Source organism: Delphinapterus leucas, chromosome 11 (genome assembly GCF_059928025.1).
Source record: "Delphinapterus leucas isolate spDelLeu-1000000601 "Yukka" chromosome 11, BTC_Dleu_Yukka2, whole genome shotgun sequence".
Lineage (NCBI taxonomy): Eukaryota > Metazoa > Chordata > Mammalia > Artiodactyla > Monodontidae > Delphinapterus > Delphinapterus leucas.
Window position 1 is genome coordinate 22837613 of NC_143139.1, and position 26847 is coordinate 22864459.

The 26847-nt window shown below is 39.7% G+C and overlaps 1 protein-coding gene across 24 annotated transcripts in view; it reads left to right on the top strand.

Moving 5' to 3' along the window:
* The window catches only part of PPFIBP1 (PPFIB scaffold protein 1), a 178522-nt gene that overhangs the window by 84149 nt on the left and 67526 nt on the right, over nt 1-26847 (top strand). For 16 of the 24 annotated variants that reach the window (XM_089920424.1, XM_089920407.1, XM_089920410.1 and 13 more), the window contains one exon: nt 21981-25578. In XM_089920424.1, the coding sequence (XP_089776550.1) occupies nt 25515-25578 (64 nt within the window). In that variant the 5' untranslated portion in view covers nt 21981-25514. Of the gene's footprint in view, nt 1-17608; nt 25579-26847 lie in introns of those variants that run through there. The other 8 variants (XM_089920406.1, XM_089920416.1, XM_089920408.1 and 5 more) reach the window with 6 other exon arrangements.

Sequence of the window (26847 nt, forward strand, 5' to 3'; positions counted from 1 at the left end):
ATCTGCTAACCTGTCTGGGATTCTGGTGGTCATAGGGAGCCATCTTTCCCAGTGTGTAACTTACAAGGGAGCAACACTGGAAACTTTTCCACTTCTAGTGTATCTTCCAGTTGGGGTGGAAATACCCAGAAGGGATCTTTTTGGGGCTAAGCATTGGTGAAATGACTGTCATCCCATCTGGATGTTCAGATGACATAGATGCAAATTGTTGAGGCCAACCGTTGTTCTCCCTTTGATACCATTCTAAATTGGGTAGACGGTTTCCTTGGTGGAAGAAATTTTCCGCAAGAAATTTTTGGGAAAGGATGGGGAGGATGTAGACTCCACAGGTGCTTTTAGTTACCTCGTTAGCATTTTGCTACCTTTCCTTAAAGGACTAGCAGTAAAATGCTCAAAATGCAAAGACCTTTGTTCACATTCTCTAGGGGATTGCAAAGGAAAGGGGTGAAGGTGGGAGCCAGGGATTGGAAATCTGAGGAGATGAGTTCAAGGTTGATTATCTAGAAGGACTGGAGAAGAGTTCAGAGGCAGATAGGAGCTGGCCTCCAGTGTTGTTCTTATATTCTGGAAAATCAGAAAGATGGTGGAAAGTATCTGAAGAGTGAATGAAGCCTGAACGTGAATAGGAGCAGGAAATGTGAATGCCAATTATAATAGTTAACTTCAGTTTAATTAGAAGGGGATCAGAAGAAAAGCAGAATGGGAACAAGTGAGCCGGGGGTGCGGTGGGATGTGGACTGGATGTCTGTCTGCATCTCTCTGGCCATTTTCATCAGCCACCACAGAGTTCCCACCAGTAGATACTGCCTGCGGCCAAAGCCTCCTGTCCTGCTCTCCCTCCCACCTTTAAAGGGTTTATGGATTCAGTGCCTTATATTTCTGTCCAACCTTTTCTTAGCACAGATAAAGCTTCTCTCCACTCCCCTGAGGCTGAATACAGTTAAGCTATGGGGGAGGTTCCCCACCTCTGGCTCAGATCTCCGGCAGCATCTGTGAACGGATACTGTTGTATGTCTGCACAGTGGTCTCCATTTAGTTATGAACCACTTGTGCACGTCTCCTTCTGGAAGGCAGTTTGTTACCCAGAATGCACTTGTGGTGGCCTACCAGCTTTGGAACTGGTTAATGAAAATGACATTGGTTAATGAAAATGACATTGGTTAATGAAAATTGTAGGAAATGCTCAGGCAAGACTTCTTCAGATCTTTTAATGTTAAAAATAGCTTTTTAAGAGAGCTATAAAAACAGTACAAGATGATTATGGAAAATTAGAAGATACAAGGCAAAGAGAGGAAATCCTTTTAAAAGCAAAACTTTAGGGATGGAAATCAGAGCAGTGGTTGCCAGAAGCTGGGAGCAGGGAAATGATATCTGCTGTAAGGGGACCAGAGGGTGCTCTTTGGGGGATAGAAATAATCTATATCAGCATTGTCCACCAAAAATGTAATTTGAGCCAGAAATGCAAGCCAGTAACTTTTTAACTTTTAATTTTCTAATAGGTACATTAAAAAAGGAAAAAGAAACAGCTAGAATTATTTAATCTGTATTATATTTAACCCAATATATGGAAAATATTATAATTGCACCATATATTAGTAAGATTTTTACATTCTTTTTAAAGATTTTTTTTGATGTGGAACATTTTTAAAGTCTTTATTGAATTTGTTACAGTATTGCTTCTGTTTTATGTTTTGGTGTTTTGGCTGCAAGGCATGTGGGATCTTAGCTCCCTGACCAGTGACTTAACCCACATCTCCTGCACTGGAAGGCGAAGTCTTAACCACTGGACCGCTAGGGAAGTCCCTAGATCTTTTGCATTTTTTTAAACCAAGTCTTTGAAGTCTGGTGTGTATTTTACGCCTCGGAACATCTGATCTTGGACCAGGCACATTTCAAGGGCTCTGTAGCCACATGTGGCAACTCTACTAGGCAGCACAGCTCGACATTGTTTTGGTGGTAATTACACGATCGTGTACATTTATCAAAACTCATTGAATTGCGAAAAAAATACATGCACCCCGATGTTCATAGCAGCACTGTTTACAATAGCCAAGACATGGAAGCAACCTAAATGTCCATCGACAGATGAATGGGTAAAGAAGATGTGGTATATATATACAACGGACTATTATTCAGCCATTAAAAACAATGAAATAATGCCATTTGTAGCAACATGGATGGACCTAGAGATTATCATACTAAAGTGGAGTAAGACAGACAAAGACAAATATCCTATGATATCACTTATATGTTGAATCTAAAAAAATGATACAAAGGAACTTATTTACAAAACAGAAATAGACTCACAGACACAGAAAACAAACCTATGGTTACTAAAGGGGAAAGGGGGTGAAGGAGGGATAAATTAGGAGTTTGGGATTAATAGATACACACTAATATATATATAAAATAGAAAAACAACAGGGTCCTACTGTATAGCACAGGGAACTATATTCAATATTTTTTAATAATGGAAAAGAATCTGAAAACTAATACATATATATATATAACTGAATTAGTTTGCTGTACACCTGAAACATTGTAAAGCAACTATACTTCAATAAAAAATAAAAAGTTAAAAAGTTAATGATTATGTAATTTTTAAAAAAACTCATTGAATTGTATACCTAAAAAGGATGACTTTTGCTTTATTTAAATTTTATATCAATTTAAAAAAACCATTTTCCTGCTAGCCAGAATGAGCCATGAACATCTATTAAAATTATCCTCTTAAAATGCATCTCAGAAATGGAATTTGGCAATTTTTTGAAAATGGAAGTTATAAAAGCATACATTAGAACCACCCAAGGCTAGTAATTTTTGTAGACTTCAGATGTATATGTATGTGGTGGGGGGTGTGTCTGTCTGTTTTTCCATTACACAGCTCAGTTTAGAAAGGGCTGGTGAAAATTGAATTAGTGCAATTTTAAAAAAAGGGTTTAGATGTCTTTGACAAAATAAAGATGAAGACAAATTGTTTTGAGAAAGGCCCAGTGCTAATTCTAGGAAAGAGCTTGTCATTTTCTCTTCTGTTTCATGGCTACTTCTCTTGCAATGGTATTAAAAATCACTTCTCTCTTTCTTCTGCTTCTGTTATGTAACCTGCTTTGTAGTAACTATTTTGACAGTGGATCTGTCTGTCTGCAGGCGTTTTGGGGGTGTGTTGGGGGGGGGGACAAGGATGGAGCTCATGTACCCACTCGATGGGAGGAGGTTGGTGGGGCAGCTGGTTGTGGGAGAGTAAGTTTAACTTTCATAACTAAAGCCGGGAAATATTTTTGGCTGTGGAAAGATGTGTCACTAATTATAAATAATGTCTTTTGCCTTTTGGCAGGTATTTTGGTATTTTCTTTTTACACCTAATTTTCTATGTTTACATTTTGTTGAAGCTAAGGTACACATTAACAATTTCCAAATAAATACTTCTAAGAGAAATAGATGAAAAGGATATCTTCTAAATGGCCCGGGTATCTGGACTGACAATAAAAAGATAAAATTCATTGGGGCTGAAAAGTCAATTCCATAAGTGTAGGCTGGGGAAGACACCTGATAAGAAATTATCCCACAGTATTTGTAGAGGGCAAAGTGTGATACCATTGTTTTAAAACTTTACAGTCTGCAGGATACATTTAAGATGTAGACCACAGGTTAGGAACAAGATAAGCTCTTGTCTTTTTGTTTTATTTTAGTTCAGGTCTTAGTTAAGTGTTTTGTGTTCAAGAAGCAATTCATCTAAGTTTGTAGTTAACAAGATGAATCTCATCTACAGCAGGGGTGATGGAATTTCAATGTGCATTGAAGATGCAGTTTCCTGTCCTCGGAAGTTTCTAGTTTAATAGACTAGAGTTGGGGCTTAGAATCTGTCCTCTCAACATACACTTGCCAGTAGACTCCACCTTGAGAAACACTGATCCAGAACAGCTGTTTAGATTTGATTGGATTTTCTCTCTATATTAGACACACTATGGTGAACTCACATAAAAGGTAGGATCCTGTTGGGAAGGTGCTAACGTAGCTTATAACACAAGGCCGCATTCCAAGTGGTCCAGATGGAATGAAGTGAGGGAGCTCAGAGCGGGAGGGCAGTGCCACCCACAGTTGACTCAAGGATGTGGGTAGGATTCAGGTTAGTGGAGACAAAACTGGGTGTCCAGGCACCTTGAGGGAGATAGTGTGCAACCCAAAAGGGAGACGGCATCACCTGGGGAAGGAGCCTTACTTAGATGTTGACTATGATTTTGGAGTGCCAAGGAAATTTTAACAGGAAAAAAGAATTATGAAAATAAGGAAGCAACACGTGAAAGAAACCTGATTGATTCTTGTCAGTGGTCCTTAAACTTGAATGTGCATTAGAATCACTTGGAGGATTTGTTAAAGTATAGGTTGCCGAGGCCCACCCTCAGCGTTTCTGATTTCGTGGGTCTGGGCTGGGGCCTGAGAATTTTCATTTAAGTTCCCAACTTCTGCTGATGCTGCCTGGTCTGGGAACCACACCCCGAGGCTCACTGCTGTTAATGAATTTGGTGTCTTGATTTATCAAGAATCCACGGATGAAGACTGGAAGAAATCCCAGGGGCAAGATGGATAAGGAGATGGCCATCAACATGTTATGTGGCCTAGAATGCCTACCACTTGGGCTGTCTTTTCCCCTTTTTCTTCTGAGATTTCTTTACACTCAGAGCAACTGATCAAACCAAAAATACCCTGGGGGCGGGGTCAGGAATGTGGTCATAGAGAATAATTTGAGAACTATAAACGTGTATTCATCATATGCCCAGAGAACTTCCAAAACCCTGATTGAAATTGTATCATCTTTGAGGACCAGCATTTACTAGACTATTCACCCACTGCTTTATGGGAATCTCAACTCTAAAACTGAACTCATGACCTTAACCCCTCAAACTTGCTCCTCCTGCAGTGGTCTTTATAAATGGCATCATCCTCTGGCCAGTTTTTTGTGTCATAGGCTGGACGTGATCTGGGACATTATTCCTTCCGTCTCACACTTAAGCCTGCATCTAATCATTCACAAAGTCCCATCAATTCCATCTCCCAGTATAGCTTGTCCACTTCACTGTCATCACGTGATCACCAGTGATGATGCTCAGTCACGTGATCATCATCACCAGTTCTCACACGGACCTTCCCACACCTTCTCTGGCTCCCTCTGATTCATTATCTACACAGAAGCCAGAGAGACTTTTTTTTAGAAACACAAGTTGTATCAGGTCATCGCTATGCTTAAGACCCTTCAATGTCATCCCTCTGCATGACATGGCCCCAGCCAACGTCTCCTCATTTTGAGCCACTCCCCTTTATTCTTTAAACTCCAGTCCCACTGACTGTGTTACTTCCTGAACTAAGCATAAAACCACTGCTCTTTGCTGAGGTGACTATAGACCTGTATCCCAAGGGTATCCACAGAGAAGGTGAATGTGACACTGCTCCTTAGAGAGCTTTTGTGCAATTAGAAAATGGTGGCCCTCAAGGGAGATGCAGCACCTGGGCTGAAACAGGCTGGATTTCAGCCTCCACTCACCAGGGCAGGGCATCCTGTACAGGACACAACCTGCACAGCCAGAATGATGACCCTGACTTGAAGATGTCAGTTGGTTCACCTCCAAATTAAAATAGGTCTGCTTGTCGTATTTAGAAGCAGAATATTGGACAACTTCTGGAAATTCCTGATAGCCCAGTGACTCAATAAGAATTGTAAATATGAAAAGGCTTTTACCGCGGAGCTATAGAAATTGTTCTTTGCGTGACCAGGATAACATGTACATGTCTTTCTAAGCCAGCATGGTTACATCTGTGCTGCCTGATCAGAAGCCTCATCTCATAGTTGAAGATCAGGAGTGATTTACAATCTAGAATGTCGCTGTCAGCTTGCGTCTAAGTTTGAAACTGAACACGTAAAGCCCCAAGACTACTGCGGTTTTCCTGTGTGGAGGAGGGCCTCCAATTCATCAGAGAGGCGTGGCATTCTTTCATACGATGTGTTTGCTCTTGTGAAAAATGACTTGAAGTATTTAGGAGCTGGCAGCAGAAGAGATGGGAGGAGACCTAATTCTTGCTGGGCATGAGTCATCTTAATACAAATCTAAATTGAATGTTTTATTAAGCAGTTTCATTGTTGGTACAGAACTATTCCTCAATCCTAGGTTGCTTTGATGTACATGTTATATATCCACGTGTCCTCTGCCAGGATCCTAGCATAGACCTCTCCCTGAACAAACACTGAAGACATATTACGTATTATGATAATTTTGCTTTTGATTTGGGGGCAGTTTTGTTTCTTGTTTTTAAAGTCAGTGTTGAATATTCAGGGGGTGTTTGTCTTTTTTCAGATGTATGGGAGTGCCTAAATCTTATTTGGGGGGGAGTATAAGAAAGTATGAAAAACAACCATGCATACTTGATACCGTTGTAATTTCAAACGACTAATGGACGCTCCCTGCAGGTCATTGCTGGGTCTCTCAGTAGGAAAAGAATTTGAATCTGGGAGCAAGCAGTCATTTTGTAAGTGTTTGTTATGACATGGCAATTGCTGAATATGCTGTATCTAATTGAATTAGTGTATCATATTCATTACTGGATCATAAGGGCGGTTGTTGAATGTTGTTACTGAAAAGAGCGTAACATGGCCAGCACATCACGGCCTTAGAAAACTCAATCTTAGAAAACTCAAACTGGGCCTTTCAGGCCAGCTGAGCTCTAAACTCTGCCTCCTAGGGTGCCCTGTACCTTTGTAATCATGGGTCCCCTTATCCCTGGCGGATGGTCAATCTGCTGCTGTCACAGCCCAGCACCTCATCCTAGGCCTCACCACCTGTGATAGTTCGCTAGGGCTGCCACGACAGAGTACCCCAAACTGGATGACGTAAACAACAGAAATTTATTCTCACCGTTCTGCGGCTGAAAGTCCAAAATCAGAGTTTGGCAGGGTTGGAGGCTTCTGAGGACAGGATCTGTTCGAGGCTTCTCTCCTTGGCTTGTAGATGACCGTCTTCTCCTTGTGTTTTCACATCATCTTCCATCTATGCACATGTGTCTGTCCAAAGTTCCCCTTTTTATGAGGATGCCGGTCAGAATGGAATAGGGCCCACCTGAATGATCCCATTTTAACTTCGTTATGTCTGTAAAGATCCCCTCTCCGCATGAGGTCACATTCTGAGGAACCGCACTTATAGTTGAGCTTTGATACAAATGAGCCTCAGCAATCTAGCTATACTTATTTTGGAATCTTCCTTAAATCACCAAAGAAAATCTGTAAATTAGCTGAATTTTCACCCTTTTTCGGTACCCAACAGAGCACCTTAGTGTCGGCAGTGTTGCTTCTGCAGTTAACAGTACACTCTCTCATTCACATTCCATGAGTCATTAGGCCAGAAAGTGTTAGATAAATGAAAATAGATATGAGAGCAGCACCTTTAATAAGGGGGCTTTGGCCACGCCCTTTCCACCCAAGTCCATGACCTGTAAAACATCTAACCCATTCCACGTTCGGAGGATTTAACATCCTGTAACATGTTGATCTGTAGTGTGTTTTTACTTGACGCTTGTTTTGGTTACACCACTCATGCATAGCCTTTATTTGCCACATAAGCCTTGTTTAGCTGAGTGGTTTTGACACTCACAGCTCTCCAGTGCTTTGGGCTGACTGTTTATTCCAGGAGTTTACAGCTGAATTTTCTGGCAGGTCATTCTGACACTGTCTAGTGATTCCTTTGGATATGTAGGTTCTTGAGCTGAAGGATGTCTTCCTTTTCTCCTCAGGGCGTTTCCCAGTTTCTGGAAGATGGAGGTTATCTGCCAAGCCTCTCCCTCTGTAGACCCCTGGCTCCTGTCACACTTGTATGCCCCATCTGTATTTTTAAACTTGCTCCTTCCCCCGTTCCCAAGCATGTTATATGTTAATGTCACTGGTATGTACCTTGTTAGGCTTCTGGGCATTGAGACACAACCTATTTTTCATTTCTCCTAGCCTAGGAGACCAGGACGAATGGGAGCTTTTCTCCTCTCTCTACTAAATGAGTCAGGCTTTGTCTCTTCTTAGGCATATTCTATAATATCAGCAATCTGCTAATAAAACTACCCATCCCTGCAAGAAGCAGAATTTGGGGCTGTTTAGATACTGCATGGCATCATCATCTGTATGTCTATGAGCCTGCAGCAATGTGGAAGGAGACCAAGGTCAAAGGCCCTTTCTGACTGTGTGTGAATGGGCCTAGTAATCTTTACTGTTAAGATGAAGTGGAATATTATAAAATTTCTACTAAATAAGAAATAAATATATCAGTAAGGCTATCAACCATCTCAGCTTTCCTTTAAAACATAGATATCTACCCCAGAAGTTCTGTCTCTGGCTGGTTTCTTTTTATTTACAGAAACATGAGCTGTTGACTGTCTCTAAGCAGAGGAAGGCCTGGGACAGTTGTGAAGCGTCAGAGGTAGATCTGTAACTTACGAAGGGTGACGGAAAGAATTTGAGAGTTGTTCGTTTGTTTTTTGGGTGGGATTTTTAGGTCTAGAAGGTTTTTAACATGTTTATTGGTGGAGTGGAAGGAAACAGATGAATAGAAAAGATTGAAGGTGTGAGAGAATGAGGGGGTGAATATGGAAAAGGTTGGGATGGTATCGAGAACACGGTGGAGAGTTTTCCCATGACAGAGGGTTAAGAGCCGGGAACAGGCAAGTAAGTATGTACAGAAATTTTAGATAGAGGAGAGTTCCCTGGGATTCTCAGTAAGGTAGGGTGTGAAGTAATCTACTGAGATGAAGGGTGGGCAGGAATAGGAATAGACTAGGGGAGAGTTTAGTAGGAATTTTTAGAGACAGCCATTATGAGGAATGTGATAGGGAGGGAAATAATGATGAATAAAAGGATTGTTGAGTAACATTAAGCGCCCATTCGAGATTAGATAGCAGGCATTTGAAGTGGAGCCAACCCAGCTTCCTCTAGCAGTGCTCGGTGCAACGAAATCGAGACACAGCAAGGAGTTTCATAAGGAGAAATACATTTTTCATGCTGTATTACTATTTGACAGAAGGCAGGACTTGAAGGCATCCTGAGATTAAGATAATTCCAAGACATTCAATACACATGGTATAAACAGCAAAAACGTAAAAAGTATACTTTTACATAGTAAAAAAGTATAGTTTCATACTTATACAAATATACAAATGCTATATGTATTTTTATCAATATATTATGTAAAAATAGTATATTTTGATGAGTACATAGTAAAAATGTATATTTTTTATGTATATACAAGTATATTATTCCTTTGCCTTGTTTTTAAGCTCAAGCAAACACTACGTTAAGTAGAATGTGTACCTCAATCACTTAGAATATCCAAGTTCGGGGTTGCCACTTGAAAGTAAGACTGATGCTGAAGTTGGCTAGGGAAAAGGCATGTCTCTGGCACATAGGCCCACCTAACCAGGTCCATGAGGTGGACTTTGTTGGAAAGCAAAGGTAGAAATTGGGGATGGTCACTTGAATGAAAGTTCCTCAGTGCCTAGAATATTTACTGGCACATGGTGGGTGAATGATAAATATCCTTTGAATAAACATGTATATGTGTGTACGAATGAATGTATGGATTAGCCATGTCATTTTGAAGCACTAGTCCTACCGGATAAAGTACGGAAAATCCTGATTAAATTGGTTATTGGTAGCCCAACACTAGGCATTCAGCATATAGCTACGGTGAAAGCGAGCTTTCAAATTCCTGTTAAGACAATTGAACATATTTTACTTCACTTTTCTTCTCTGTCTCCCCCATTCCTTTTCTCCTGAAAGCTGTGGGTTGCCAGCACTTTTATTAAACTGAAAACAAAAATCTAGGTTGATGATCTAAGACATAAAGGAGCCAAACAAGTCCATTAGTGTACTGTTCTTTAATATGCAATACTCTATAGCACATTTGGTGGTGATTAATGAATAATTTTGTGTTGATGGATACAAGCAATTGGTTATTCGTCTGCTCATGAAACCTGTATTGAGTATATGCCCTGAGCTAAGCTTGGTAAGAAATCATTAAGAGCGGGATCTTAATTCTTAAAAAGCTTAGTCTGGTAGAGACAACATTCCACGGACCTAGTCAGGTGAGCCTACCTGCCAGAGACATCCCTTTTCTTTAGCTAAATATAGCGTCTAGTAGAGATAACCAATGGCTCCATATGGTACCTGGCAACAGAGGTTAAAAAAAAAATGCTATGGGAGTACTTGATGCTGTGGTTGTGGATTTTCCGTGGGTAGTCTGCCATGACCTACAGCTTTCATGTACAAGATACAGGTACTTCATTAGGCTTTAGCGTAAAGGATGGTGGGGATGACTCTCAGTGGATGATAATTTTATAGTTCTTCTTGCTTCCTTCCTTTGGTGGATGGAAGGAGTGCTTGTCATGCTTGGGTTGGGAGTGGACGGTTAGTCGCCTCAGTAAATGGCCACTCCATCTTTCTATTGATTAGGCCACGGGCTTGGGTCCTTTCTTTTTTCTAAACACTGTATCAAATTCTGTTAGCTCTTCCATCAAGATGTAGACAAGGTGATAGGAATGTTGATATCTTGTTAGGGGGTGTGTTACATAGGTATGTGCATTCGTCAGAACTCATCAAACCATATAGTTAAGCCCTGTGCATTCCACTCTATGTAAATTCCCCTTCTCAGTCTCCCTTTCCCCACCTGGGCCTCAAATACCAAATACATGAAACTCTCCTTCCTCAGGGCCTTTGCACTGGCTATTGTTGCTACCTGGAAGTTCTTCCTGTATAGTCACATGATTTTCTCTCTCACCTTTTTTCAGGGCTTTGTTCAATGTCATTTTATCAGTGGGGCCTTCGCCGATGATCATATTAAAACAGTAACTCCCTGCCATTCCCTTTTTGCACAAAGAGCCAGCAGAATGTACAATTAAGATCATGGGCTCTGGTTTCAAATCCATCTTCTAGAGCTGTATGACTCGGGTGCCCTTTCTGTGCCTCAGTTTTATCACCTAATATCATGTCAGTAGGGTTATTGTGAAGATTTAATGAATTAATACACGAAAAGCACTTAAAACAGTGCCTGATGCATAGTAAGCTAATGTTATCTTTATCCCCTTTCCCTGCTTTGTTTTTCCTAAATTAGTTCTCACCATCTGATTTACTATATATTTAAAATATTTATTTGTTTATGGCTTCTTGCCATTAGAATGTATGCTTCATCAGAGCAACAACTTTTTATTTACTTCTTTTCCTTTTCCATTTTCTTTCTTTTCCTTTACTGCTATACCCTCATCACTTAGAATAGTGCCCGATATGTTATAGGTTCTCAGTAAATATTGTTCAATCAATGGGAAAATGAGCAAACAGGAAAGGGTTTGGGGCAGAGGTCGGCAAACTTTTCCTCCAAAGGGCCAGATAGTAAATATTTGAGGCTTTGTGGTTATAACTGTTCAAATCTGCTGCTGTAGCATGAAAGCTGCCTAGATGATTACATGAACAAATGAGTGTGACTGTGTTCCAGTGAAACTTTATTTACAAAAACAGGCAGCGGGCCAGATTTGGCTTATGGGCTGTAGTTTGCCAACCCTTTGGGTTGGGAAATAAATTTTGGCCTTGCTTTCCTGATTCTCATTATCCTTCCCTTGAGCAGTCTCCCACGACAGCAGTTAATGCTACTCACACAGACCTGAAATAGTAATAACTTGAAAAGCATTATATTACCTATTATTACTTGGCTCAGTCCTCATTAATTGTACAAAGTTTCCATATGTCTTTAAATATCTTAAGAGTGAATAACAATGTTAAGAATATATTTTGTACTTTCAACTGTATAATTTCAGGGGTCTGGTTTTCATTCTCTTTTTCTGCAACAGCTGAAGACATATCTGTACTGCTGATTATGGCCAGAGGCATGTATGCTATAAAATGTTGACATTCCACTTACCGTACAGCCAAGAGTGTAACTGACACTCAGTTGAAATAGAAACCAATAGAAATTACCTACTAGACAAACAGTTTAGTCTTTAAAGTTATTCTAGTCTTATTTCTGTAGAAAACTCTTCCCTAGCCCACAATTTTTACCACTTTTCCCAGTCAGTGTGGTATGCTGGTAATATTCTTCCGTTTTAAAATACAGTGTGCTTTGGGCCATGGTGTGTGAATGACAAACTATGAAATTTTAGTGCAAAATATAATAGCTTTTATTGCTGTATTAAAACAGAGAAGATCAGAAATTATATGTGTTTTGCTGCTGTGATGCATTGTAGTTAGACATGTAAGTAGTTCCTTACAGGTATACATTTGAGGTATTGCGGGTTCGGTTCCAGATCACTGCGTTAAAGCACATATTGAAAAAAAAGGTGATTCACAGGAAGTTTTTGGTTTCCCAGTGCATGTAAGAGTTATGTTTACACTATGGTGTAGTGTAGTAGACAGTAGTCTGTCAAGTGTGCAATAGTATTATGTCAAAAAAAAGAACAACGTACATACCTTCATTAAAAAACACTTTATTGCTAAAAAATGCTGTCATCTGAGCCTTCAGGGAGTCGTAATGTTTGTACTGGTGGAGGCTCTTGCCTCAGTGAGATGCTGGTGGCTGCTGACTGATCAGGGTGGTGGGTGGTGAAGGCTGGGAGGCCGTGGCAGTTTCTGAAAAGAAGACAACAATGAAGTTTGCCACATCAATTGTCTCTTCCTTTCATAAGCGATTTCTCTGTAGCATGCAATGCTGTTTGATAGCATTTTACCCACAGTAGAACTTTTTTGTTTGTTTTTGTTTTTGCGGTACGCGGGCCTCTCACTGTTGTGGCCTCTCCCGTTGTGGAGCACAGGCTCCGGACGCGCAGGCTCAGCGGCCATGGCTCACGGGCCCAGCCGCTCCGCGGCACGTGGGATCTTCCCGGACCGGGGCACGAACCCGTGTCCCCTGCATCGGCAGGCGGACTCTCAACCACTGCGCCACCAGGGAAGCCCCACAGTAGAACTGGTTTTTGAAACTGGAGTCAATTCTCCCAGACGCTGCCACCGCTTTGTCAACTCAGTTTATGTAATATTCTGAATTCTTTGTTGTCATTTCAACAATCTTCACAACATCTTCACCAGGAGCAGATTCCATCTCAAGAAGCCACTTATTTGCTAAACCAAAAGAAGCAACACCTCATCCCTTCAAGTTTTCTCATGAGATTGCAGCAATTCGGTCACATCTTCAGGCTCCACTCCTAACTCTGGTTCTCTTGCTGTTTCCACCACATCTGCAATTACATCCTCCACTGAAGTCTTGAATCCCTCAAAGTCATCCAGGAGGGTTGAAATCAAATTCTTCCACACTCCTCTGAATGTTGATATTTTGATCTCTTTCCATGAATCACAAATGTTCTTAATGGCATCTTGAATGGTGAATATTTTCCAGAAGGTTTTCAATTTACTTTGCCCAGATCCACCAGAGGGATCACTACCTATGGCGGCTATAGCCTTAGGAAATGTATTTCTTAAATAATAAGACTTGAAAGTCAAAATGACTCCTTGATCCATGGGCTGCAGAATGGGTGCTGTGTTAGCAGACATGAAAACAACATTAATCTCATTAATGTTGTACATCATTGTACATCTCCATCGGAGTTCTTGGGTGACCAGGTGCACTGTCAGTGAACAGTAATATTTCGAAAAGAATCTTTTTTTCTGAGCAGTAGATCTCAAGAGTGAGCTTAGAATATTCAGTAAACTATGCCATATGTAGATGTGCTGTCACAGACTTTGTTGTTTCACTGATAGAGCCCAGGCAGAGTTGATATTAGCATAATTCTGACGGACCCTAGGATTTTCAGAATGGTAGATGGACATTAGCTTCCACTTAAAGTCACCAACTGCTTTAGCACCTAAAAAGAGAGTCAGTCTGTTATTTGAAGCTTTGAAGCCAGGCATTGACTTCTTCTCTCTAGCTATGAAAGTTGTATATGGCATCTTTTTCTAATAGAAAGCTCTTTCATCTACATTGAAAATCTGTTGTTTCGTGTAGCCACCTTCATGAATCATCTGAGCTAGATCTTCTGGATAACTTGCTGCAGCTTCTACATCAGCACTTGCTGCTTCTCCTTGCGCCGTTATGTTATAGAGAGGGCTTCTTTCCTTCAACCTCCGCTAACTTCAGACTGAAATTCTGCAGCTTCCTCACCTCTCTCAGCCTTCATAGAACTGAAGAGAGCTAGGGTCATGCTCTGGATGAGGCTTTGGCTTAAGGGAATGTTGTGGCTGGTTTGATCTTCTATCCAGACCACTGCAACTTTCTCCATATCAGCAATAAGGCTGTTTCACTTTCTTATCATCATGTGTTCACTGGAGTAGCACTTTTAATTTCCTTTAGGAAGTTTTCCTTTGCATTCGCAACTTGGCTAACTGTTTGGCACAAGAGGCCTAGCTTTCAGCCTACCTCCGCTTTCAACATGCCTTCCTCACTGAGCTCATTTCTAGCTTTTGATTTAAAGTGAGAGATGTGCAACTCTTCTTTTCATGAACACTTAGAGGTCACTGTAGGGTTATTAACTGGCCTGGTTCCAATATTGTTGTGTCTCAGGAAATAGGGACACCCAACGAGGAGAGAGAGACGGGGGAAAGGCCAGTCAGTGGAGCAATCAGAACACGCACAACATTTATCTGTTAAGTTCTCCATCTTATACGGATGCTGTTCATGGTGCCCCACAGCAACTGCAGTAGTAACATCAGAGATCACTGATCACAGATCATCATAACAAATATAACAATAATTAGAAAAGTTTCGAAATATTGCTAGAATTACCAAAATGTTACACAGAAACATGAAGTGAGCAAATGCCGTTGGAAAAATGGCGCTGATAGACTTGCTCGACACTGGGGTGCCACAAACCTTCAATTTGTAAAAAAAATACAAAGCTACTGCTATCTGTGAAGCACGATAAAGTGAAGCAGATTAAAATGAGGTATGCCTGTGTGTGACTGCCATTGATGTTAATTTAATACGAATGTTTTTTTGTTTCACTTCTTCTGAATTTAGCCATAAATCATCATTGTCAGTGCTAACACTTTTCTACTTTTCATTTAATTATTGTCATCATTTGACATGTATGGAAAAAGAATAAACCTGAACTGTACTCCCCACTTGTTGGGGTTCTCTTGCGCATGTGTCACCCCTTCTGTCTGTGCTCCGTGGCTGCAGTTCCCAATTAAAGTACCATGTACACACCTGTTCCCCAGAACCCCACCCAGTGTGTCCTCCAGAGCAGTGCTTCTCCAGCCATCTCTGGTGAAGGACTAGGTTTTTTGTTTTTTTTTTGTTTTTTTTTCTTATTCCAATCCATCATGGATTCTTTTTTGTAAAATTCAATTTTAAAATAATTGGGTTTGGCAGCAAAATTGTCATGTAATTGGATATCACAGCAAGGTCAAGTTGCTATAAAATTTTCTGAATGCTTATTCTCAATTTCTATACTTATCTCATAGTAGACCAATAACAGTTGGTGAACTAGCAGCAGTTCATAGGCCATTTTTTTTTTTTTTTTTTGCGGTACACGGGCCTCTCACTGTTGTGGCCTCTCCCGTTGTGGAGCACAGGCTCTGGACGCGCAGGCTCAGCGGCCATGGCTCATGGGCCCAGCCGCTCCGCGGCACGTGGGATCTTCCCGGACCGTGGCATGAACCCGTGTCCCCTGCATCGGCAGGCGGACTCTCAACCACTGCGCCACCAGGGAAGCCCCATAGACCATGTTTTAAATAGCACCACTTTAGAGAAAGAAGTAATTTTCAGATGTTTTTGACCCAGTGTAAGATACACTTTCTTACATCATGATGCAGTCCATATGCATGCGTGTCCCTACAGACGCACACACACACACACATACACGCGTGCACGCATGCACGAGTGCGCATGTGTGCGCTGAAACAACTGGAATGTCAGCTCCCTAAAGGCAGAGTGATTTGCCTTTTTGCTTGTCTTTTCCACTGTTCTGCCTCCAGGACCTGGCACATGGTAGGCCTTCAGTCAGTATTTGTTGCAGGCAGGTATATACATAAAACCAAATCAAAAGTTTCACAAATAATACTTTTATTTCTTGTGAGATGTTCTGATGTCTTCTATTTTATTAAAATAAATGTTGATTATAGTCTACTAAACTTTTTCACTACCTTTTAATCTTAGGGGTTTATAACATACTCCTTTAGAGGGTGCTTATATATAGGCACCTTGCCCATTCCCTCCCTTTCAGAGCTTAGAGGAGCTGTTACCCAGCCCTGCCCTCCTTAGGGGTGCAATTCTGGGTCTCACATATCCCAGAACTGCTTATCTCTTAGCCAACGAAGACTAGGTTGGTAGCCCTGGGTGGGAAAATAGGAGAGAGATGAGTCCTCAGGTTATAAGACCTAAAAAGAAGAGGTTAGAGTAGGTTAGAAAAATTAGAAGTTGAAACCTGCTCAGGCCCCCTGATGCTTCTGCATCATATTGGGAACTAAGTTTGCAAACTCATAAGAGTAATAACATCATTCCAGAGTAGCACAATGAATTTGGTTCACCAACCTCTTGAAGAGCATGAAAATTCATTTTATGAGATTGTAGCTAGCAAGGGTGATAGCAGTGATCAAATTTATCTTAAAAGTTAAGGTGAGAAGATAGGTTTCTGGCCTGTGCAGCTAAGAGGAAGCTCACACTATTTGCCAAAACAGGGAGTATAGGAGCAAGAATAGTTATGACAAGACAGTGTGCATGTTTGAGGAGCTCCCGGGGCATATGCATTTGTGCTGCAAGCATTTGATGTCCACCACATGAGACACTGGGGATGCAGAGATCAGAAATACAGTCTCTATTATCAAGGAGCTCACAGCGCAGTCAAGGAGACAGATACTGTAAGATTAAGGGTCTCATGAAGTCATACTCAGGATGCTCCGGGAGGGCCCAAGGATGCCTGAGCTGTCTTGAAAGTGTGTGGATGGATGGAAAGGATGCCTGAGCTGTCTTGAAAGTATGTGTCCCCGGGCTTAGAAGGGGTGGTGCAAGGAGAGAAGTGACAACACAGAGGTAAGAGAGCAGGGTGTGTTCAGAGAAGGGTATGCTGTGCAGTGTGAGAGGCAGGCAGGGGTGGGTGTCCTGGGGGTGGTGTATAATTGGGACTAGAAGCATATGAGATAGGTGGTCCTGGTCAAAGTTGGTGGTCCTGGTCAGGGCATAATAGCTGTTTGATAAATACCTGTTGAATTGAGTGAGAGGCATCCTTGGGTTTTGGACTGAAATCTTACTTCTTGAGTGACCTTGGGCAAATCCATAATTTCGTGCAGTCATCATAATAGCTAATAATAGTAGTTAGAGGGAAATGGGCCATCCTTTCCATTTATCGCTAGATCTTCAGATTTACTGGCATTTAATACACATCAGTTTTTCAAATAGCAGCAACATCCTTTTATTCAAGAAGTAAAAGATCTTGGCTTATTGTGACGAACTTTAAAAATCAACTCCCTTTGTCACAGCGGTGACAAAGCAAGAGAGAGGCATGGACATATATACACTACCAGACGTAAGGTAGATAGCTAGTGGGAAGCAGCCGCATAGCACAGGGAGATCAGCTCGGTGCTCTGTGATCGCCTGGAGGGGTGGGATAGGGAGGGTGGGAGGGAGGGAGACGCAAGAGGGAAGAGATATGGGAACATATGTATATATATAACTGATTCATTTTGTTGTAAAGCAGAAACTAACACACCATTGTAAAGCAATTATACTCCAATAAAGATGTTAAAAAAAAAATCAACTCCCTTCTTGTTATCATTCCTACATAACAATAGCATAGAGCCAAAAGGTTCGTTTCCTTTTATTTTAGCCTATTTTCCTTGCTGCTTCATTTAGTTGAAAATTTAACCATCTTTTGTGGCTCTTCATTTCTGTGAGCAGAAGTAACTCTTTCTAATACACAGTCATTAACATGCCTTCTTTTATGCTCTGCCTTACATCTCTCTGTGAGAGGCTCTTCCATTTTCTGAGCGTATGTTTGTGTTTATGCAGGTGGTTAAAATAACAAGTACTTTCTTATTTGGTTTGTAAATATTTGTGAGCCCTTGGTATGCTTGAGGTTATGATAGAAAAATAAAATATTTAAGCCAATTATATCAGGGTCAAGGGTGTTTGCAAATCCTATTGTCTGAAGATATGGATGGAAAAGTTTAAATATTTTACTATGGAAAATCTCAAATATATAAAAATGTAGACAGAATAGTATAGTGTTACCCTATGTACTTATCACTCATCTCAACAGTTATCAAATCATGGCTAATCTTGTTTCATCTATATCTTTACTCTTATTCCCTTCTCCTTTATTATTTTAAAGCAAATTCCAGGTGTCATACCGTTTCATCCATTAATATTTTGCTCCTCTCTATTATTACATAAACATTAAAATAATTCCTTAATATTGTCAAATGCATGGTGTTCAAATTTCCAGTTATAGCATCAATATTATACTTATTTTTACAGCTTGACAAACTTTTTACATGTGTGTTGTGACATTAGATGTCACCCCTGCTGCCAACATCCCCACTCTTTTCAACACTTCCCCTGCCCCCTCGACCCCGATGTCTTACCATGTTGCCCTTTTCAGGTGATTCTGAATTAATTTTCTAGGGATGTTAGAGAAGACTGCAGGTGAAAGGATTTGGACTAATACAGTGTGGAGGAGGAAATACGTGATGACAGATACATAGCAGAGAACCAGAAAGCAAGGAGGATTGCATAAGAATATTAAAAAGTTCCAGACATAATGACTGAGTAGTTGAAGTTTAAAGGGAGAGATTTTTTTTCAGGTTAAAACCTGAATTGCTTCTTCAGAGCTGTTATTTTTAGATCAAAAGTAGAAGCAGGAGCTGGGGAGAGGAGCTGTGCCCTTGTTTCCCTTGGTAGGCAGTTCGCAACTCCTCTGGGTGGGGCTCGCTGTCCGGAGAGGAAAGAGGGCCTCTTGTGCTCTAGCACAGTGACCGAGAGCGTGTCAGAATCCCGTGGCAGCTCGTACAAACCCTGCCTCTAGACTTTCTGACTCAGTAGATCTTGGCCCAAGGATTTACATCTGAGCCAGCTCACAGGGGATGCTGAGGCTGCTGCGGATCAGGCCCCACACCTTGAGCACCACTCCACAGTCCTTCCTACTCCAATTTTCAAGACATTGCTTTGCTAAGATTGTATCGCTGCCTACATGGGAAGTCATCTCATAATGATTGACATCCCTAGTGAGCATCTTGGGGGAAAAATTGGTGAGAGATCTCTGGGTAATTTATATGAAACTGTTTTGTTTTCATAATGACCAAGTAATAACTCGATGCTCCACCAGCCTAGCTGAACGTGTGTAAATGTTCTTTCACTGAAGGGATTTCAACTTTTAAGCCTCTTAGTATCCATCTCTGAGCATGGAATTCGAAGTTCTTTTTCAAACTTAAAACATTTTACATAAGGAAAGCTGAGAAAGTTAGGACAAATGTCATTCTCACCAAAGTTTAGAAACAGACTTTCTAATTTTCTTGCAACCTTCCTTCCTTCCTCCCTCCGTCCCTCCCTTCCTTCATTCTTTCCCTCCTTTCCTTCCCTTCCTTCCAGAGAGACTGGGCAGCAGGCCTGACCTGAAACATCAGTTAGTCAGCAACCCTGTAAAAAGTATGGTTTTCTGCCAATGCTTCAGCCACCACACCCATTGCTGAAACATTCCCTGGTATTTTACCTTATTCAAATCTGCTCTAAATGGATCCTGGCCAAGCTTGAAATATATCCAAAATATGCTTTTACATTTTTTTTTTAAAACCCATACTATAAAATATGAATGTTACCTCCAGGAGACTGCTTTTCCAAGGCTTTTCTTAACTTCTTTATCTTAAACCATCCGAATAGGAAACCACTAAACTGAGGACTCTTGCAAGCAGAGCTGATGTCTGAAACAAATCAGGGGTTTCTCCAGTTTGAACTACAATCTTGCAAACCCCATTCCTTTGTTGTTGTTGGTAGTTGTATTTTCTGGTGCCTTTTCCTTCAGCAAGCCATTGTAGCTATTTACAATCCAGAAATAAATCTGGTATCGTGTGAGAATTATCGGATGATAAAGTTTTTACTTCCTAAATGGTTTTGACCACCTAAAAGATGAAATTGCAATCAGTAGCTTTCTGGGTAAGCAAAGAATTAGAACAAAAGAAACTGGTTATTCTGAGTTTTATTTTGGATCTTAGGTGCATATAATTGGGTTATTCATTATCCTTTATTCATGATATATTATCATTATAAGGCCATGCATAGCCTACTTATATTCACCCATTTTTTAATTTGGTTCCTTCAAAAATATTGTTTTATTTCTAACAACCGTTTTGAATCCTAATTTTTAAAATTTGAGGTGAAACATACAGTGAAATGAACACATCTTAAATGTATTTGATGAGTTTTGATAAATGTATAAACTTGTATAACCAACACCTCCATCAGGATATTGAACAGAAAGTCCCCAGTATCTCCTTCAATCATTCACCGCTTCCTGCAAGTAATTCCTACTTTCTGTCACCATAGTTTACCTATTTTTGGATTTCACATGAAAGGAATCACATAGTACGTAGTCATTTATGCCTGACTTCTTTGGTTCAACATAATGTTATATGTATCAGTCTTTTTCATTGTGGAGTACTCTTCCATTGTATTAGAGTAATATTCCATTGTGTCGATATTAAGTATGTGAGAATGCGCAGGGGAATCTTCCTCTCAGAAATGTTTCTGCAGATATAGGAAAATCTTTATAGAGCATGGGATTTTCTGAACCCTTTTATTTAGCCTTTAAAAATACTTTGACCCAGGCATGAAAATTGACATTGCCTTATTAACACAGATGCTCACGAAGTGAGGCTGCCTCTAAAGTAGCTTAAGCCATGGGCAAGTCAGACTTTTAATAAATATGGAAGCTCTATTCTTAGCATTAGTGCTTTACCACTTCAGGTTGCTGTTCTTACTCTTCTATATAGTCCTTTAATGCCCATTTCGAATTTATTGAGACTTATTTTGTGGCCTTGTATACATGCATGGCCTGTCCTGGTGAATATAACAAGTGGATTGAAAAGAATGTATGTTCTGCATTTGGATTTTTTTTTAATATTTGTTTATTTATTTAGCTGCGTTGGGTCTTAGTTGCAGCGCACGGGCTTCTCTCTAGTTGTGGCTTGCAGGCTCTAGAGCGTGGGCTTAGTTGCTCTGCGGCATGTGGAATCTTAGTTCCCCAACCAGGGATCGAACCCACGTCCCCTGCATTGGAAGGCGGATTCTTAACCACTGGACCACTGGGGAAGTCCCTGCATTTGGATGTTTTGTTCTATAAATTCAATTAGGTCAAGACAATTGATAGTGTTGCTAACATCTGTATTATTTCCTGAATTTTTTCCTGCCTTGTCTGTCATCCTGAAAGAAGGTTGAAAAGGAGGAACAAATGAAAGATGGGACAAACAGGAAAACAATGGCAGGGCAGTAGACTTAAATCCAACCATATCAACAATTACGTTAAATATAAATGGACAGAATTTGTGTAATTCTCCCTTAATTGTGTCAGATTTTGCCTCCTGTCATTTGAAGCTCTGTTATTAGTTGTAAAAACATTTGTGATTGTTAGGGCTTCCTGATGAATTGACTCTTATCATTATAAAATACCCCTCTTTCTTTCTAGTAATACTTCTTGATTAGAAGTCATTTTTCTTCTATTAATATAGCCACTCCTCCTTTCCCAGGCTTACTGTGTCTTTGGATTTAACCAGTCTGACAATCTCTGACTTTTATTAATGTTTATTCCATTTATATTTAATGTAATGATAAATTATATGATTGAGTTTATCTACCATTTGCCATTTGATTTCTTTTTCTCCCATCTCTTCATTGTTCCACCTTTACTGCCTTCTTTTGGATTAAATGAGGATTTTATTAGTAGCCTATTTCATCAACTCAATTGGCTTTTTACTTTGTCTTTTTATTTTATAGTTTTAATGGATTATATTATATATTCTTATCACAGCCTGCAATGAATTAGTATTAAACACCTTTGTGCATAAGGTAAGAACTTTACCCCCTTTTATCCACCGAGCCATTAAGACTGTGATTTTTTTCATAAGCCCTAACCACTCTGCATCATGTGGACGGGGGAGTGCCCACAAGTGAAAAGATGTATAAATGTGAATATCACTCATTATGGTTCCCTTTACTCAAGAGCTGAATTCCTCATAGTTTCTACCTGCTTTTGGTCACTCTCCAATTTCTTTAAAATTGTTTTATATGTCATCCAGTGTTTTGTATTGCTATTTGTGGGACAGTAAGTCCAATACAATCTATTCCACTATTATCAGAACTGGAATTCCCATTTTGTCATTTTTAATAGTGTAATAATAACTTTTGAGTCCATCCCTAATTCAAAAACTTGACAGTAACCTTCATTTAGCTTTGCAACCCTTTTTCCCATTCTGTCCCTCTACGTCCCTGGCTTAAGGCAGCCATCATCCTGAATTGTGTACTATCGTTCCCTCTTTTCTTTTTGTATAGTTATATTGAATCTATATGTATTGCTAATATATGTGTGTGTATTTATATATTTGTATTTAATTGTTTTTAACTTTATAAAAAGTCTTGCTGAATTAACCAGAGACTTACTTTTTTATTTGCCTTTATATTGCATAGATTTGTCCAAACTACACTTGCATTGTTTTAGTTTATTTTGAAAACTGTATGCAGTTACATTGTGTAAATATACCAGGTTATTCATCTCCTCTCACATTGATGGACATTTGGGTTGTTTTCACGTTTTTGTCCTTGTGACAAGTCCTACTGTGAACATTTGTGTATTGCTCATGGTTATATACCTTGGGGTAAATATTGCTAGATTGAAAATGAATGTAAATGTTTAATTTTAGCCCATTTTACATTCCCATTACCATTCTGTAAGAGATTCTGTGCATTCACCTCCTTTTACAGTACTTGGTGCTCTCCAATCTTTCTGCCAGCTGACTGGGTGTACAATGGTGTCACATAGTTATCTTAAATTTCTTGACTATTAATAACATTAAACATCTCTTCATATTTTTATTGGCTGAAAGTGTTTCCTCTTCTGTTATATGTCTGTTCGTGACTTCACCTCTCCCATTTTTTTAATCAATTTGTAAGAATTCTACACTTGGAATACCACTGAGCTACCACCTATATTTAACTAATTTTAATTTATTAAAGAAGTCTTTGAGTCTGTCATTCTTCCTGACCACCCTGTTTAATTTGCAAACCTCTCCAAATTCCTGACCCTCTGATCTCCTGAGGATAACTGCTCGATTTTTCTCCTTTAGCACCTACCACCTTTGCCATATTACATACATATTTATTAATTGTGTTTCCTGTCTGTCTTGTCCTTACTGTTACATGTAGGCTGCTATGTGATAAGCATAGAGATTGAGAGTAAGCATTTATAAACTTTTATAACACTTTAATGTTGTTGTCGTATTTTATTATATTAAACAAAGACTTGGTCTCTAACAAACTGGAAATTTTTTTAAAAATTGGTTCTTCACCACCATTTTGAAAAGCATGGCCTAAGTTCTCATATCTCCACGTCATAGAATTTGAAAGGTACATTTAACAGAATAGAGAAGAAATAGATAATTACCTGTCTTTCTTGGAAAAGTGTTCCTGCTCTACACAAATTATAGTTGCCAACAAAGACGAATATTTGTTTTTCTAAGTTAGTGAGGTGATGAGAGCTTTTCTAAAGTGAGCATTATTTTATTTTATCAGCATTCCCCATGTTTATAGCTGAGCCTGGCATGTGTCTGTCTCTCTTTTATATATATATATATATATATATATATATATATATATATATATAGTATCTATCTAGGTACTATCTAGAGCTCTTTGAAGTTCATCTTTTAAAATGAAAGGGAATGTAAGCCACTTAATGATATAAAATTCAAGGACCATACACTCTTTGGCTTAATCCTTTGTGTTCTCAATTTTCATGCTTTGAGGTTTCCACCCTGAAGCGTGATCATTAAATCTGTGCCCCAGCTCCCTGGACTGTGCACTAGCTAAATGTGCAAGTAGATTTTTGAGAGCTCCTAGGTTCATAACCTAGCTTATTAACCCCCTGATTCCTGGGTGACTGTAAATGCGTGCCTTGGGTATTTTTATGCTGTAGTATTTCTACATAAAATGGTAGTGATATTTTATACCTTCTGAAGGGAGTGAAGTTCTGGGAAATTCTTAGATGAAATCTATGAATACTATAAAATCAAAGTAAGATTTCACAGTGATTAAAGGGCATTTTATTAGAGTGAATGCACAGTAGAGAACTGATCTAAGCAGCTGTTTATCAGAGCTGTAAATATGTTTGCAAAAATAAAGCGGTAAGACCTGGTTACTTGGAAACAGAGGGCAAAGGTTTCTTTTAAGCAACATATCCTTTATTTCCCAGGTGTTTGCTACACCACAGTATCTGCAAAGTAGCAAGAGCCTTACTTAGGCCTGTTGGGAGAATTTATGTGGGTGCTTAGCTGGTACCTGAAATGTATTAATTAATATTGAAAATCACATAATTTACCTTTTTCCTGTTAATGACCAAATTTTTTGCAAGGGTAATTTCATTTTATTTTTAAACTGGTAAAAGAGTGAGTAGATTGTGACACAATTTCAGCCTAAACCTATCTGTGAGATAGGATCAGAGAAACAAAAATTTAATATTATAGTGGAAATCAGACAGACCTAGTTTAAAAACTGGTTTTTGTAAACTGGTTTTTGTTATACTTACTTGCTGTCTTTTCAGGCGAAGATCAACAAACATCTTTGATCTAATTTATAAAATGAAGAGGAATTTATGCATTTTATAGGGTTCCTCTCATGATAAAGAATTGTGGATAATTTATATTAATGTGTCGGAACCACTGTAGGCACTCAGTACATGATAGCTATTGTTACGTTGCAAAATACCAGTAGATGTGTATGTGCTTATTATATATGTTCCTGAACCATTTTCTTAGACAGATCTTACGGTAATTCCCTATTGTGGAAAAAAAAAAAAAATTAAAGTCAAAATTGAGAGAGCAGAGATTAGGTGGGGCTGGTGCAGAAAGAACAAGTCTTATCTATGTAGCATCCCTCATGGCCCTGAGCCGAGTTCCACAGCCACCTCTGATGACCTCACAGAGACCCAGAGCTCTACAGAGTACAGCACGGAAACCATCCTACTGGAGTTTAAACACCGTGGGTGCAAGAACTGTATTGTACTTATTTTATTAACTGATCAGTTATAGCATGTGGTCCTGCAGTACAGTAGGCAGATGAATGGTCATAGTTTGTTAAATGATTCATTTAATTCAGCTCTAATACTTCACAAATTCTCTGTATTTGACTGCTAGGTGGAGTTATAATTTGATGTTGAATTATCAAACCTGCCAGGAAGCATGTGTCATTTAAGGATGTAATGATAACATCATTATTTTTTGAGATCTAGGTTGGAATTTGCCCTTGACAAATAGCAAAATGATGAGTGATGCAAGTGACATGTTGGCTGCGGCGTTGGAGCAGATGGACGGTATTATAGCAGGTAATCTGCATCCTCTAAAAGACGCAATCATGACGTTTACTTTGCTCTCTTGACTTTTTTATTACAACTCTTTTATTACCTCTCCACTTTCATATTTTCATTTATTGTCTCTCTCCAATGCCTTTAGGTTCCCCATGGTTTCATCTTTGTCCCTCTTCTCCAATTTTTGCCAGAATTATTCTTAAATTTTATTTTAAAATGTCAAAAATTCTAGTACCATCCTGGGCTTCTAATCCAGGATAAAGGTGATTCTCGTCCAGATAATCTGTGGACTGCACTTGGAGGGATACTGCTCTACCCAGTATCCAGGAGTGTTTTGATCTTTTCCCTTGAATTCCACATTCACTTTTCCACCAGTGACTCTCACATCTATTTATTTTTCCAATTCTTTGATATTCTTCAGGTCCCTATCTCTACCAGCCAACCAGGTACTCCCCTGAAATGTCCTGTAGACACACACATCAGTGTCATCATTTAAAACATTAAGCTCATTATGTGTATAACTGATTCGCTTTGCCGTACACCTGAAACTAACCCAACATTGTAAATCAACTATACTCCAATAAAAAATTAAAACAAACAACAACAAAAAAACCCATTGAGCTCATTATCTTTCCTCAGAAGCCCCTCTAGTTGTCTTTGTCTCGGCTAATTTCATAGTCCTCCATCGTACAGTTTCCTAAAACAGAAGTTTAAGTCATGCTAGACACTTCCCACATGTTCCCCCACTTAGTTAATCAAATTCTATCAATTCTACCTCCTACCAAATTCTCCCGTTCCCTCCTCTCTAAAATCTGTCTTGTCTGTGCTACCATTGTCTTGCTTTATCTAAATAACCCTCTCACTTGATGTCCCTGACACTCTTGCTTTCCTGCTCTAGTCCATCCTTTTCCAGACCACCAGAATCTTTTTTCCAAAATGCCAATCTGATCATCTTCTTTTTAAAAAATCTTCAGCAATTCTCTATTATAGAAGCTGAGCAAAAGCAGTCGACTATCATCTCCTTGTTTTCTCATCATAACTGAGGGGACTGACTAGTGGATGAGCCCTTTTCACTCCCTCGCAGTCCCCCAGGAGTGGTGGCTACCTAAGGTCTCATGTCATATTTTGTGTTTTGTCTCAAGAGGAGGACTTTCATGTGTTTAGGAACCAATTACAACGAGGAGATGTCTGAATGGGCTTCGGGTGGGCTTGTCTTGCACACACCTGGTGGTCGGGGTCAGGGTACAGTTGGTCTCTACCGGCTACCAGGGTCAGGATATAGTTGTC